The following is a 14,876-nucleotide window of genomic DNA, read 5'->3' on the forward strand; positions in this document are numbered from 1 at the left end:
GCTTTCTAGTATCCACAAGATGTTGTTCTGTTTGGTCTTCCTCCTGTCATCTCTACAAGCATCCTGAAATATAGTTACTACTATTACTTATAAAAGTATAATGAGAAGAAAAAAAAGATGCAAAAAACACAGAATTTCAAAACACCGTGCAAATTTCTTAAAACGAAACTATTCATCGAAGATTCACATAGCAACAGCAACACCGTTCAATTATACAGAGATGCTAAACTAAGATTGGTGATGAGTATTACAACTCTTATATCATTTAAAATCAATTAAACAGAGAGAATTGATACCTTCGGCGCATGGTGAATTTTCTTGAAGTCGTGAATACGAATGACCTGGTAAACAGTTGTAATGAGTAAAAGAGATGAAGAATGTGAGTAGAATATCTGAAAAGAACACCATTCTTCTTCACAATCAAAGTCAGTGGTGTGTTAAAAATACCTTTGGCTGTCCCAGCAAGCTCTTCAGTAGCAGTATTAATTGCACGAGAGACATTAGTCTCATCAGTTGAAACATTCTTGAACTATTAAATTTCTATATTTTATTTTGAAAGATTAAGATCCACCCCTCCTAAGATTAACCCCAGAGAAGTTCATTACATGGCATGGAGCATAGTTACTAAATTAAACAAAAACATAACAGAAATATATTCTCACTCATCTCTATCTAACTTCTCATGTATCAGTAACATTCAGGAACATGTAAGAAACAGTTGTAAGAAACAATAGTTAAAAAAATGAAGCATTTTGAAATGGTGTGCACCCCAAATCCTTGAGGACCATATTGATCTGCTGCCTTTTGCTAGAATTGTGAATTTGTGTGTATCCAATCTCCACAACCATTCCTAATACATCTATACCAAAAAATGAATAGAAGGTAAAGTTAATATGTTGTGGTAGTTAGTATAGAGTGTAAATTAGGGGATATGTGTGATACCTATCAAGACATCCCTTTTCCAATTGTCGGTCAGGATACATAAAGACAAATACTGATATAGATTGAACCATTTACAGATTCACAATATTTTGCAGAAAGGGACCATAAAGACGCACATCGAGAATATCGTAAGAGTAAAGTATGAACAACAATGGCCAATGTCAATAGGACCTGGATACATGCTGCTCCAATCTCCGACTTTAGTTCAAACTGTTGACAAAGTACCAGTGTCATAGTAAACTAATAATAGTGATGGTAAAGTTTCAAGAAATATTATTCCAAGTGTTAGATAAATGATTACAAATAACACGTTGAAGTTTAAACTAAATCCAACTGTGTGTTTACCAAACTACTAAAGTTAGAAACACTCCTGCATGTGTAAAGTACATACCATTCAAAGGTATTATTGTCCACATTAACCTCCCTCAAGCACCTCATCATTTCAAGCTGATAATTTGCACCATCGGCTTCAATTTCCCCATCCTCCTTTCTCATCTGCAAATTTTAGAAATAGATATGATGAAACATGAGGAGTCAAAGTTAGATAGTGTGAAAATAGAGAAAGAAAAGAAAGAAGAAAAAAACAAAAATTTGATATCATACTGGAAAAGGGAAGCATTTAGTAACTTCAAGAACACTACCAACATTAACTAACATTTGATGACAATCAAATAACAAAACCTCTTCATACCAGTAAAACATTATTCGAGAATCCCATAGTGAGATGAGAGCATCATAATTCCAACTCAGAAGCATTACTTTCGCAGTTGTGAAGCTCACCAACAACCAACAATACAAAATATGAAACATTCATCATAATGACAAGAATAAAAGCAAATATATGGCATTGTTTAATTGTTTTTTTAACTCCTTGGTCAATACTAAAGGGTATAAAAAGCAAGAAATTTAGAATTTTAGATCAAAGGGCTCAATGCCTACCTCCAAACTTGAAACAGGCAAACATAAACATAAATGCCTATCTCATCCGGTGTCGATTCCCTATAAACTTCAAATAGTTAAACGGTTTACTGCAGCTATACATATTAGACCGTTCTTAAGAAATAGAGAACACCAATAACAACGATGAACACGTGCAAATTTAAAGGAGAAAAAGAGGACAGAAGGAAAAAAGGAATAATCATAAAAACATATTAACCGACACGACATATTAACCAAACCGACATATTAACCAACCCGACATATGAAGTCGAGTTTAGTAGTCGACCCAAAGAACCGACTGAGAGTCACTTCTAGACGGGAATGTTTTCTAGAGAATACTCGTCAACGTTAAACTCACTATCACCTTGTACAATGCCTTCCTGCTGCAACAAACACATAAATATTGATTTGTTTATAATAAAAAATTAAGTGTAACAATACTATGAATGTTTTGGACCAAACAAAAGAAGGATGCCCAACCTGTTTCAGAAGTACACTCATAAGATCCTTCTGTTTGATTTTTTATATGTGATATTGACGGTAAACACTGAATCAAAAGCTTGTATATACACAGTAGGAACTCTACAATGTATATCAGATCCCTGAAATGCAAATATTAGTGTATGAGTATATAAAATTCGTTAAAAGTTCAAACTTGTAAAAGGGACTGCATTCATGTAAATACTAAGAGATGTGTATCAGTGGCATTTTATTGGGAAGTTTGTTAGCACTCTGAAATCTGCACCACAAATTTTATGCACAGCAACAACTAAGCTAAACATAGTGTAGGCCAAGAAGGTTCCTTTTCTCATCAACTCTGAAATTTGCATAACAAAAACTAAAAACTAATCTGCACAATAGAAACCTAAAATGATTTAGAAGATACAAAATACAACAATCAAAACTTTGAAGCGTCAAAAGTTAACCCTATCATATAAAAAACTCATCAACGGAAACCAATACATCGACGCAACACAACATAAACCAGTAAATCAACTAAAAACTTGGAAGCACAAAAAGTTAAGCCTATCATATAAAAAAACTCATGAACACAACAACAACAACAGAAACTTCTTACCACATCAAACACAGATTTTTTTACCATCATCGTTTCTGGTGTATGGAACCCTAAAATCCGTACATATATGTATGGAGAAGAAATCCCTAAAATTTGCACGTATAAAATACCAATTAATATATACACAAAATATATGCAAATGATATACCACCGCAAAATTGTCCAAAATATTAAATCCGTCGTCATCAACTCTTCAATTGAAACAAAACCAAAACCACAAACAGATCTCCATCTCCTTCGCTTGAAATCGAAACGAAAAACCAAAAGCAATAGAAAAGTTTCTTTGAAATATTGTGGATTTTTTTTAAGATTCAAAAGTTAATGGTGGAAGAAGATGAAAGTTAAAGGTTGAGATGAACAATGAGGAATCTGAAGAGGGCTGAGTTTCAAGATGAGAGAAGAGAGGTGGCGTGTGAAGGAAAGAAAGAAAGAGAAGAGGAAAGAAAGAAAGACAAGGAAAGAAAGAAAGAGAACCTGCAAACAGTGCATCTCATTGGAAAGACCATGAGTGAGCAGTTGTTTTGCAGAGAGAACTTGGAAAGTTTTTCTGGTTCGTGTGCAACTGGAACGTTGCAGAAAAATATTAAATAATGTGAGCAGCCAATGAATGGCACAAAAGGTACCAATTATGTAACTAATACCATCTAATTGTCTGACAAATGGTTACTTTGGACCTAATTTGCCCCCATAAGTGAGATTTGTCACCTAACAAAGCAAGGGTTAACTTGTATAATCCAGCACAGTTTTCTTTCTTATATTATAGATTGTTTGGCTACATCATTGATGGCTCCTAGATTGAGATTTTGAGCCATTTTGTTTAGTGACAGGAATACAAAGCCCCTTTTTATGTGTTCTTGTGATTCACTTAGACACATATATTTATGATGAATAATGAAGTGATTGCGAATTCTTATGGAAAAATAAAATGATTTGTGAAATTGTAACAAAATAATCGGAAGAAGAAATAGGTGGGAAAATAAGACAAGGGAACTGTCCGTCTTTTAATCTAAGAAGATGATAAGCCTTATGGAATGAAGATCATCACAAGAATATGAATTCGTGATAAATTGAACTTGATCCAATCTAGAAACTTGATCCAAAACTCAAAGAGTCAATCTTTATAATCATTTTTGTCCCTATTTATAAGGTATTATGCATATGATTATGATTACAAGAATTAAACTCATAAACAAATAAAACAATAAAATATTCTTCCACAAATGTTATTAATTATGGGTGGAAAATTCAGGTACTAAGGAGTAAGGACCTTCCCTCGAAGATCCTGCAGAAGGCAAGATGAGCCTCTGGAGTTTGAGGGGGAGCCAAGAAGAAAAAATCTTTTAAATCTTTTCAATTTTTTGAATATACACTAAATTGTTCGATCTCTTGCAGCAGCCAAATCAGCCCCTAAATTGTTCGATCTCTTGGAGCTTGTCCATCCCTTCCTTGTGTAATCTTATATGACTTAATGAAATGTTAAGGTATCCGCTCATCTCTGGTGGCAATCTCCGCAAAGAATAAAGGAGTGATAGGGGAAAGAGAGTCACCAAAGACTCTCTAGGAAGCAGAAACAACATTATCAAGAGGAACATCAATAGCGAAGTTCCCAACACTCATAGAAAAAACGCTAGAAGATTCTTTAGAAAAGGCTTCGACGAAATGTGATTTACCAAAATTACCATTGGATTGAAAACTATCATAAATAACCACAAGAATCGAATCAGGGAAAATATACGTCAAAGAAGTTATATCTGAATTATCTAGGGTTTCCGCCCACACAGATGATGAAGGATCACCATGACGGAGCTACCTCCCGAATTAGTAAGTGGGTCATCGTAAATTTATAAGAATAAAAACTATGAAATAGGAGTTAAGGGTTGGAAGTAGTACCTGAGAGGAATGTGAGTCAGAGAAACAGAGGCAATCAAGGGAAGCGAAAGGTTGATGACAACTCAAAAGACACACCGTTGCAACAAGGAAATGGGGCATCGTAACTATGGATATCCAGAAGTTGAAGAAGAAAGGATGGTTTCTCCAAGGTAAAGTATACTTTAATAAGTAATGAGAGCGAAAGTCCGTTCAGAAAGTCAAATGACCCTTAAATAAGAAAAGATTATCAGGCTAACAACATTCTAGATGAAAGGAAAATGGGAAGACGAGAAACAATGTTCCTGATCATAGAACACCACGATACTCAAGTGCACTCAAACTTCATAGGAGGAAGCACCACGTCCTAGCTTGCTTACTTGGGGCCAAATGTTTAAAATTCTTGTGAAACGTCTCAATGATGGAAAAGATATTTAATGCACATGTTTCCCATTCCCCAACGTTCATACGCAACAATATCCCTTCACATTCAACTTGGCATCATGAGGCCGACACATATTATGAAAGACTTCTCATATGACATCTCATGGTAAGTTTTGGAGGCAACTATTCTGGGTTGGCCAAAGATCTAAATTAAAAAACTCATCTACTGCTTCGTAACAAGGCTCAACATCTATTCAATCCATATATATATAATTTTTTTAATTTCAAAAGATAATGATAAAATGAGTAGAATTTTATATAGAATTTTTTAAAATGAGTACAATTAAATATTAATTTTTTAAATTTCAAAAGATAATGATAAAAAGTAATACAAATTTTGAGTTTTTTTTAAAGAATTTTTTATAACGTTCTAAACATGTGTGTAAAATAATCATTCAAAAATATACAACGGTTTAACAGCAGGGACTAAAACTACATGCATGATAATTTTGTGGGGACGAAAAGATATCATTTTTTTAATAGGGACAAAAACAAATTTTAATAATTTTATAAGGACCAAAAATATATTTAGGATATATATATTGAGTTGAGTCCGTGTATGTTTGTTGTAGCAAGAAAATGTTGAGGAGAATTGCATCAATATTGTTGATTGTAATTTTGGCGTTAGCATACAAGGCCATTAAACCTCCAGCCCCAAGAACATGTGGTTCACCAGGTGGTCCACTCATAACAGCAACAAGGATAAAGCTGAGAGATGGAAGGCATTTGGCTTACAAAGAATATGGTGTTTCAAGACAATTAGCCAACAAGAAGATTGTATTCATACACTAGTAAGAGACCCGTGCTGCCGCACGGGTTATTTTTTAGTGATGTTATGTTGTTCCGGATGAAATTAATAAATGGAATATGACTATAAAGAAAAGATATAATCTGCCAAAAAATATATTGATAGTCTTGTTAATGTCATGAAAATGAAGAAGTATTATCCTCCATTAACTCATATTGTTGGCTCTAGTAAAATTCCAAATGTTATAAGCTTAGTACTAAGCAAACAATATGCTTCTATAAATAAGCAGGGAAATACAAAATGTGTTACAAAAGCTTATAAAAAAGAAGTCGAGCTGCAACATGACATTCCAAAATGAAGTGGTAGAATATAACCTGAAAGATATGAAAAAAAATCACAATTTCGGTTATATTGCAAATAAATAATAATTCATAGTGGTAAATAGCGTTGATACATGTTTGGTACTAAATAATATGTAACCTCGCACCTTTTAAATGTTATGGAAGACTTCCTTGAAAACAACATTGGTGGTAGAGAGCATAGGTTGTTTCTCTTTGTCATGAATAAGAATCCTCAATCCCTTTTTGGATTTGACTCTTGAGATAGCGACATACAATTGCCCATGACTAAAAACTTCCTTTGGCAAATACAACCCCACATTGTCAAGTGACTGGCCTTGTGACTTGTTAATAGTCATGGCAAAGGAAACAATAATTGGAAATTGGCGTCTCACCAATTTAAATGGCCATGGAGATTGTGAGGGGGATAAAGACATTCTAGGAATATAAAAGATGTTACCAATATTTTTTCCAGAAATGATCTTGGCTTCAATGACATGGCCAGCAAGTCTGGTTACAGTTAGTCGTGTGTCGTTGCACAAGCCCTCTGACTGATCTAGGTTGCGCATTAACATAATAGTGGCCCCGACTTTCAACTTGATTGAATGGTTAGGCAATCCCGAGGTTTTAAGAGCGTTCAAAAACTCTGGTGTCACATGCTCATATGCATCAAAGTTAGTAACATCTGATCTATCAATGGAATCACTGCTAAAGTATTCTCTCTCTTCACCTACATCATGAAAAAAACCAATAATTAGTTAATAATGTTAACGGAAAAAAGGTTATATCATAGTACAACAGATATTTATGATTAAGATTTAGGAAATGAACTAAGTGGCATATGAATACCTGGAAGAAGGTTAGTGATATATTGGTTGATATCATCAACTACTTCGATTGTTGAAGCTAATATTGCACGACTTTGAAGATAATTGGAATCAAGATAATTATGAATGAGATCAGGGTAGGTATCTTCAACAATGGCCTGAATAGGATCTGTAAAATTTGAAATAATGAACTCATCTGGAATACAGATATCAGCATAACCATCATTAGGTTCACACATGGTCCCATCTCCAATATTTAAAATCCACTCAGAAAAGCTCCTAATCTCATCAGCTGAAGTAGTAGGTGGACCACTTTGCAATCTCATGTTCTTTGTAAGTCTCAATACTTTACAATGATCCCAAATATAAGAAGCATTAATTGTTGCATGGATAATATCAGATCTAGTACCTCTTGGTATAACAGGGAGAATTTGTCTGAAGTCACCACCAAAAACAACAACCTTACCTCCGAATATTTTTTTAGATGCATGTGTGGGATCACTCATGATATCTTTTAAGGATTTATCCAAAGATTCGAAGCAAAACTTGTTAGCCATAGGAGCCTCATCCCAGATGATTAAATCCGTAAACTTAAGAAGCTCAGCAATATCATCTTTTTTTTCAATGTTGCAAATAGAAGTCTCTAAAGTAGGAACGGGAATCTTAAATCTAGAATGGGCTGTTCTTCCTCCTGGTAACAACAAACTTGCAATTCCACTTGAAGCAACCGGCAAGACAATTTTCTTTTTGGACCTAAGTGCTGCTGATAAAGTGTTCCACATAAAGGTCTTACCAGTCCCACCATAGCCATATAAAAAAAACACCCCACCTTGTTGCTTTTCTACAGCATCCATGATTTCCTCAAAAATGCTTCGTTGCTCATCTATGTATAATAGTGAATATTAAAATAGAGTGTTAATAAAAACATAATATGGATGTACTTTTAAATGAGCGATCAATAGAGTCTACTTACCTGTAAGAGAAGCATACAAAGTATCAAAAATTTGTTTTTGAACAACAACGTCATATTGAAGTTCATCGTAAAGTAGTCTATTTCCCGTAAAGGAGACGACAAAATCTTTTGGATATGGCATTGTCTTGAAGTCTTTAAGAGTCCGATTATTATTTTGTAAAAGTGTCTCAATGGCCATAAGTGTCCTTTCTTTTAGCTCGGCATCGCTCATTGTTAGACCTACGACATAATTGGTAATAATAAAAATGAGAACTATATATTAGTTTGACCTTTGTAATAACTATAGTTACAATGGTTGATAGGCAGGGTATCAGTTTCGGTCATGATGAGATAAAAAAAAGTAAAATGCTAAAAGTAAAATGCTATATATTTTAATTTGATACTATTAAAAACCATTAGAGACGGGTTGAGTCATTCTTTGTACAATGGACGTCATCCATTATGCATATAATATATTGTAATCCATCAGTTAGGAAGCTTGTCATAGAAAAAAACCAAAAACTTTATACATGGCAATTTATACTGTTTCTGAGTTCCCAGCATGTAGTACATAGGTGGTAAATGATAAAATCATCATGACCTATATATGTTTAAATAGGCAAGATATTTTAATTATTATATGACGGTGTTCCCCACGGTTTACTCAAAGTTAATGCAATAACTTGAATCTTATGGTTCAAATATAATGGAAGCATGTTATTTGTAAAATGAAAACAGTATGATGCAGCTAAATAGTTAATGGCATGAAGGGAAGCATTCATATCTAAACAAATACAACAGTGAGAGTATAAAGAAAATACCTTGGTTTCTTGTGAATAAGCGTTGCTCATAAAGGATGCCATCTGATAAATACATCCAAGTCTTTCTCCATACATGTTCCGGTCGGTTCATGGAAGAAGATAACAACATTGTCACGAATAACTTGCGTAAAAATGGACCGGAACCCCAAAGATGTGCCTCTTTGATCGCCTCGACAAATTCTCGATCATCTTGTAGAAAACCCATCGCAAAGCATGCGTCCCTAAAAGTTTTAAGTTGTTTTCCATCAACTTTCTTAATGTCATTATAGCATAAAGGACCCTTTGTGACAGTGAGCATCATTCTTAAATAAAACAATTCACCAGTGCTTTGTGGAACCCAAATGAGTCGACCAATGGTATATCCTCTTTTCCTTGGCTTCCAAGTCCGACTTCTTTTATGATAAACAAATTTAGAAACAAAGTCACCATAAGTTAGCAACCTTGCTTCCTCGTAAGTTTTGTTTGCCTCAAACCAAGATGTAAACATTGACTCGGTTACACTTGGTTTGAGTAAAACATCACCAACTTGCTCGTAGTCTTTGTAGTACACGGAGTTTTCACCTTCCATATGAAAAAACAGTCTCTCTACAGCCGGCTTCCTTCCATGTATAGAATAAGAAAAGATCCTCCAACATGCTTCACATGTTTTTGTTATAACGTTCTAAACATGTGTGTAAAATAATCATTCAAAAATATACAACGGTTTAACAGCAGGGACTAAAACTACATGCATGATAATTTTGTGGGGACGAAAAGATATCATTTTTTTAATAGGGACAAAAACAAAATTTAATAATTTTATAAGGACCAAAAATATATTTAGGATATATATATTGAGTTGAGTCCGTGTATGTTTGTTGTAGAAAGAAAATGTTGAGGAGAATTGCATCAATATTGTTGATTGTAATTTTGGCGTTAGCATACAAGGCCATTAAACCTCCAGCCCCAAGAACATGTGGTTCACCAGGTGGTCCACCCATAACAGCAACAAGGATAAAGCTGAGAGATGGAAGGCATTTGGCTTACAAAGAATATGGTGTTTCAAGACAATTAGCCAACAAGAAGATTGTATTCATACATGGCTTTGCTTCTTGCAGACATGATACAGTCATAGCAACAAACCTTCCATCTGTAAGTTACATACATATTCAACTAGATATGGTTCATTTTTCTTTTTCCTTCAATTTATTGATTGATTGATTAATAATTAATTTGGTCAGGGGTTGCTTGAGGAGTTAGGAGCATATATTGTGTCATTTGATAGACCGGGGTATGGAGAAAGTGATCCTGATCCAAAAAGAAGTGTCAAGAGTTTGGCTCTGGATGTTGAGGAGCTTGCAGATAAGCTGGAATTGGGTTCCAAGTTCTATGTCATGGGATATTCAATGGGTGGACAAGCTGTTTGGGGTTGCCTCAAATTCATTCCTCACAGGTTGGTTGGTTGGTTACACAATTAATATTCCTTCTACTATAGACCAATCATTTTTATAATATGTTATGAGTAACTCTCCTACTCAAAAAATGCAAATATTATTACAAAGATTGGATAAAAATTGGTTGATCCACAATCACTAGTTGGATTAGGTAGATATTTGAAGTAGAAGATTGACCATTTTGATTACGAAATGCTTGGAATTTAAAGGCAGAGATACATCTAGAAACAGAGAAAATTGAGATGAAAGTCGACTTCTTCAACATAGTTAGTTACACGTGTGATAAAAGTAAATGGGGTGTGAGGAATTTTAGAAGTATATTGGAGTACAATTTCAAGAGATTTTTTAGGTAATAAAAAATATTGTAGGAGTATTGTTGTGATAAATATTGGTCTTCCTAATCATAATCGAGCTATTTTTTATTTTTTTTTTAGTTTTATTAAAAGTGCAGAATCATTTAAGGTTATTCATGCTTCTAATATTTTGGCGTGAGATGATTTGTTTCATTTATAGATGATTGTTCTCAAGTAACTTTAACTATTGTATGTGTCATAATTGTTTATTCATACGTGCCATAATTGTTTATTTAGTATTAGATTATGGTGCAACACAATTTAGAAAGGGTATTGAAAGAATACATTATGACAATAGAAAATAATACGTCAACCATAATTTTTCATTGTTACCAATAAATAAGGCATCATCCATGAATTCACATGAATTCACAAGTGTTAACATCTCACAACAAAATGGTTGCAGAAAGAAAAAACTGTTATTTACTTGAAGCTGCTCGAGCTTTTTCTCTTCTAAATGTCCGTTTTAAAATCATATTGGAGTGAAGCAGTCTTGTATTATAGGTAATGTTAGTTTTGTTCAGTTTATGATCTCATTTTTTTCTTCAACTTCTATGTTGCAAGGTCTTGAATCTTGAATATTTGGGTGTGTAACTTTTGTCCATGCCCATAAGCAACACCTAATTAAGTTATATTCTCATGCACTTCAATGTGTCTTTGTGAGTTATCTTGCTAACAAAATGTGTCTTTGTGAGTTATCTTGCTAAAAGAAGAATGTACAAATGTTGTAATCCTCTCACTCGTAAGTACTTTGTTTTTAAAGATTTCACCTTTCAAGAAAATGTGTCTTACTTCACCCGTTCTTAGGCATGGAGGGAGAATATGAGTGACTCCGACTATGAGTTTGAATTTCTAATCCTTGCTCACAATTTCTCTAAAACACTTGTCTCTGTTCCTATCTTGAGGAAATATACTCATAGTCCTATTGACTCAGCTCCTAGTCCCAAGTCTACTTGTGAACCTGAGCTCTCGCCTATTATGAGTGAACCTAATCCTAGTCATAGTCATGAGCCTACTCCTAGTCATATTTTGGTTCCTCCATTTTCTTCTATTTTGCAAGAATCAACACCTTCAGCACCGATATGTGTCTCATAGAAAAAAGCAAATCTGATCTACTCTAAAAACAACTTCAATCTCCTCAGTTGAAGGTAAGTACTGAAAATGATTCCCCCATTAATGGTTCTTAGATTTCTAATACTTATGATATTGATCCAAAATATTTACTCATTACTTTTAGGAACGATAAACGATTTTGTCACTCCCTGAATAGATATCGTATTTCTCAATGTGTCTCTTATAAACATCTTTTCACACATAATTTTGTTGCAATTATTAATTTTGTGAGAATCCCATAATATGTTAAAGAAGCACTGAAATATAAAAAATTGGCCCAATTTATGAGTGGGAAAATGAAACCTCTTAAGTAAAACGGTATTTGATACACTGTTGAGAGGCATGGAGACAATAAGATAATTGGATGCAGATGAATCTATATTGTAAAGCACATATCATATTGCACCATTGATCATTACCAGGCATGATTAATGGAAAAAATGCTATAGTCAAATATATGATACTGATAACGAGGAGACATTTGCACCAGTTTCAAAGATGAATATTATTCAAATCTTACTATCTCTTGGTGCTTATTATAGATAGTAATTACAACAGTTTGATGTTAAAAATGTGTTATTGCTTGAAAACTTTAAGGAAGAAGTGTATAAGAAGATTCCACCCGGTTTTAGTTCTATAAGAAAATCTAACAAGGTGTTTCGATTGAATAAGGTCTTGTATGGAGTAAAATAGTCCCCTCACGCATGGTTTTAAAGATTCATAAAGGCAATATTGTATTTGGGCTATAAGTAAAGCCAAGGAGATCACACTTTGTTTTTTGAACATACACAAAGAAAAACGAACTATAATTGAAAAGCAATATTTTAGAGGTTAGTGGAAAAGTTGATTTACTCAACACACACTAGGCCATATTTGTTTTATGCATTTAGTGTGGTGATTAATTTCATGCATGATCTAAGGGTGAGACACTTGTAGGTTGTATACCAGGATCTACAATATCTCATAGCCACTTTAGCGAGACAACTCTTGTTTAAAAGAGGTGAAAGTCTAACTATGGAGGATTATACTAATGTTGATTATGCATTTTTAGTGATTGATAGAAGATCTACGTCATGATATTGTACTTTCTTATGTGGAAACCTTGTTGCTTGGAGGAATAAGAATCATAATGTAGTTGCTCGATCAAATGCTGAAGCAACATTCAAGGCTATGACACTAGGAATTTTAGAATTATTTGGGATGAAATGCTTGAAGATTTGAAGATACAGAGTGAAGGCTCTGCGACATTGTTTTGTTACTAAAAAAACATCCATTAACATTGTACATAATCTTATTCAACACTGTAAGACAAAAATATTAAAATTGACCAACATTTCATCAAAGAAAAGTTGGATAATGGATTGATAAATATCATCTATATACCCTCTAGACATTAGCTCTCAAATGTATTAGCAAATGCTTTATCAACATAATAGTTCAACCAACTTACTTGCAAGCTTGGAATGACTGATATTTGTACTTAAAAAAAGTACAATACATGTGAACTTTCTTGAGGAGAACAAGCAGTGCTTCAATGTATCTGATCTATGAATGATCGATTCTCTTCCATTGTATTTATAGTCATACCGTTACTCCAATCTTGTCTTGGCCGTTATGGCCGTAAGATCATTATGACCATTAAATATGTTGTTTCTATGTAAAATCACTCGAAGCTGAGTCAACTTGTTGCCTCAAAGTTGAGTCGGCCCTCTAATTTGATGACCTCGCCCACACAATATATCGGGGCAAACGAATCAGTACAATTCGACGCATGTTTCACCTCATCCACGCCAAAGGGTCTAAGTACCCTCTAAGGGTATTGCGATTTCTAAGGTAAAAAGACCGGGGTCATTTGGTACAATATGGATATGGGCTACGTTATTTTAACGTTCCAAGATCCGTTCACCAATTTGAAGAAGAATGTTGGAAATATTAAAAGATAAATAATAATATTTATAGTTTTTTTACTAAATATAATATTTATAGTTATTTTACTGAATTATTACGAGTCCCATTAAATAAATCTATTATATTTAAATTTATTACTATTTGAGCAAATTAATTCGAGTATCCTAAATCCCAACTTTAAAAGAGTTCAAAAAGATTTTCTACAATTCTATAAGACTTTTATAAACCCTTACCATTGCTGCAATTTTATTTCATAGACTTGCTGGGGCAACATTGTTGACTCCAGGGATAAACTATTGGTGGCATGGACTTCCTTACAACATGTCCACAAAGGCCTATCATGAGAAACTTCCACGAGACCAATGGGCACTTCGAGTTGCTCATTATGTTCCATGGCTTACATACTGGTGGTTTACTCAAAACTGGTTTCCTACTTCAAGTGCAGTACATGTCAATCCCGCTGTTCTTTCTCCTCAAGATTTATCCATTGTTTCCAACTTTGTTCCAAAACAACATCAAGTATGAATATGATGATTTACATTTTTATTTTTAGTCTTTGAGCTAGCATTATAGATATATCATACTCATGTAATGTTGTAATGTAGTCACAGGTGAAACAACAAGGTGAGCACGAATCTATATGCCGTGACGCCATGGTTGGTTTTGGATCTTGGGATTTTGATCCACTTGATCTTGATAACCCTTTCCCAGATAATACAACCCAAGTTCATCTATGGCAAGGTGTTGATGATCTGATTGTCCCAGTTTCGCTGCAACGATATATTGTTCAAAAACTTCCATGGATTGAATACCATGAATTACCAGGTGCAGGACACTTGTTTCCATTTATTGAAGAAGTGAGTGTAGCTATCATCAAAACACAGTTGATGGATACAAAATAGTGCACTGATAAAGAATAGTAAAAGAATAATTTTGTAACTTTATCATACTTGGTTAAAATTCTAAGATTGTAAAATTCTTGAATTTTGTAACTTTATCATACTTGGTTAATATTTTTTCACTTTTTATACTTCGAAGAATCAATTTATCTGAATATTAAAGCAATCAATGGCAGCTATGATATCAACCAAACACACACCTACCTATTCTATTT

General features: G+C 33.9%; 3 protein-coding genes across 3 annotated transcripts; 1 reads left to right on the top strand and 2 right to left on the bottom strand.

Annotated features, from left to right (window-relative positions):
• Positions 1–6,507: 6,507 nt before the first annotated feature.
• On the bottom strand, positions 6,508–8,036 carry LOC131598153 (uncharacterized). The gene is made up of 3 exons (XM_058870783.1): positions 7,936–8,036; positions 7,205–7,887; positions 6,508–7,085 (listed from the first exon to the last, which is right to left on the bottom strand). The coding sequence occupies exons 1-3, from the start codon at positions 8,034–8,036 to the stop codon at positions 6,508–6,510; spliced, it is 1,362 nt and encodes a 453-aa protein (XP_058726766.1).
• A 111-nt stretch (positions 8,037–8,147) lies between these two features.
• On the bottom strand, positions 8,148–9,523 carry LOC131598154 (uncharacterized). Its single transcript, XM_058870784.1, has 2 exons — positions 8,956–9,523; positions 8,148–8,374 (listed from the first exon to the last, which is right to left on the bottom strand). The coding sequence occupies exons 1-2, from the start codon at positions 9,521–9,523 to the stop codon at positions 8,148–8,150; spliced, it is 795 nt and encodes a 264-aa protein (XP_058726767.1).
• Positions 9,524–9,786: 263 nt separating this feature from the next.
• LOC131595644 (uncharacterized) lies at positions 9,787–14,792 on the top strand. The gene is made up of 4 exons (XM_058868054.1): positions 9,787–10,086; positions 10,176–10,387; positions 14,020–14,281; positions 14,368–14,792. The coding sequence occupies exons 1-4, from the start codon at positions 9,826–9,828 to the stop codon at positions 14,662–14,664; spliced, it is 1,032 nt and encodes a 343-aa protein (XP_058724037.1). The 5' UTR covers positions 9,787–9,825; the 3' UTR covers positions 14,665–14,792.
• Positions 14,793–14,876: the final 84 nt, after the last annotated feature.

This window comes from Vicia villosa, linkage group LG4 (assembly GCF_029867415.1).
Source record: "Vicia villosa cultivar HV-30 ecotype Madison, WI linkage group LG4, Vvil1.0, whole genome shotgun sequence".
Taxonomy (NCBI): domain Eukaryota; kingdom Viridiplantae; phylum Streptophyta; class Magnoliopsida; order Fabales; family Fabaceae; genus Vicia; species Vicia villosa.

Coding starts and splice junctions, on each gene's coding strand:
- LOC131595644 (XM_058868054.1), top strand. CDS start 9,826: ATGTTGAGGAGAATTGCATCAATATTGTTGATTGTAATTTTGGCGTTA. Junction 10,087..10,175: donor TAGCAACAAACCTTCCATCT/GTAAGTTACATA, acceptor TAATTTGGTCAG/GGGTTGCTTGAGGAGTTAGG. Junction 10,388..14,019: donor CTCAAATTCATTCCTCACAG/GTTGGTTGGTTG, acceptor TTTATTTCATAG/ACTTGCTGGGGCAACATTGT.
- LOC131598154 (XM_058870784.1), bottom strand. CDS start 9,523: ATGGAAGGTGAAAACTCCGTGTACTACAAAGACTACGAGCAAGTTGGT. Junction 8,375..8,955: donor CTTATTCACAAGAAACCAAG/GTATTTTCTTTA, acceptor ATTATGTCGTAG/GTCTAACAATGAGCGATGCC.
- LOC131598153 (XM_058870783.1), bottom strand. CDS start 8,036: ATGGATGCTGTAGAAAAGCAACAAGGTGGGGTGTTTTTTTTATATGGC. Junction 7,888..7,935: donor ACTTTATCAGCAGCACTTAG/GTCCAAAAAGAA, acceptor TGGAATTGCAAG/TTTGTTGTTACCAGGAGGAA. Junction 7,086..7,204: donor TATCACTAACCTTCTTCCAG/GTATTCATATGC, acceptor TTCATGATGTAG/GTGAAGAGAGAGAATACTTT.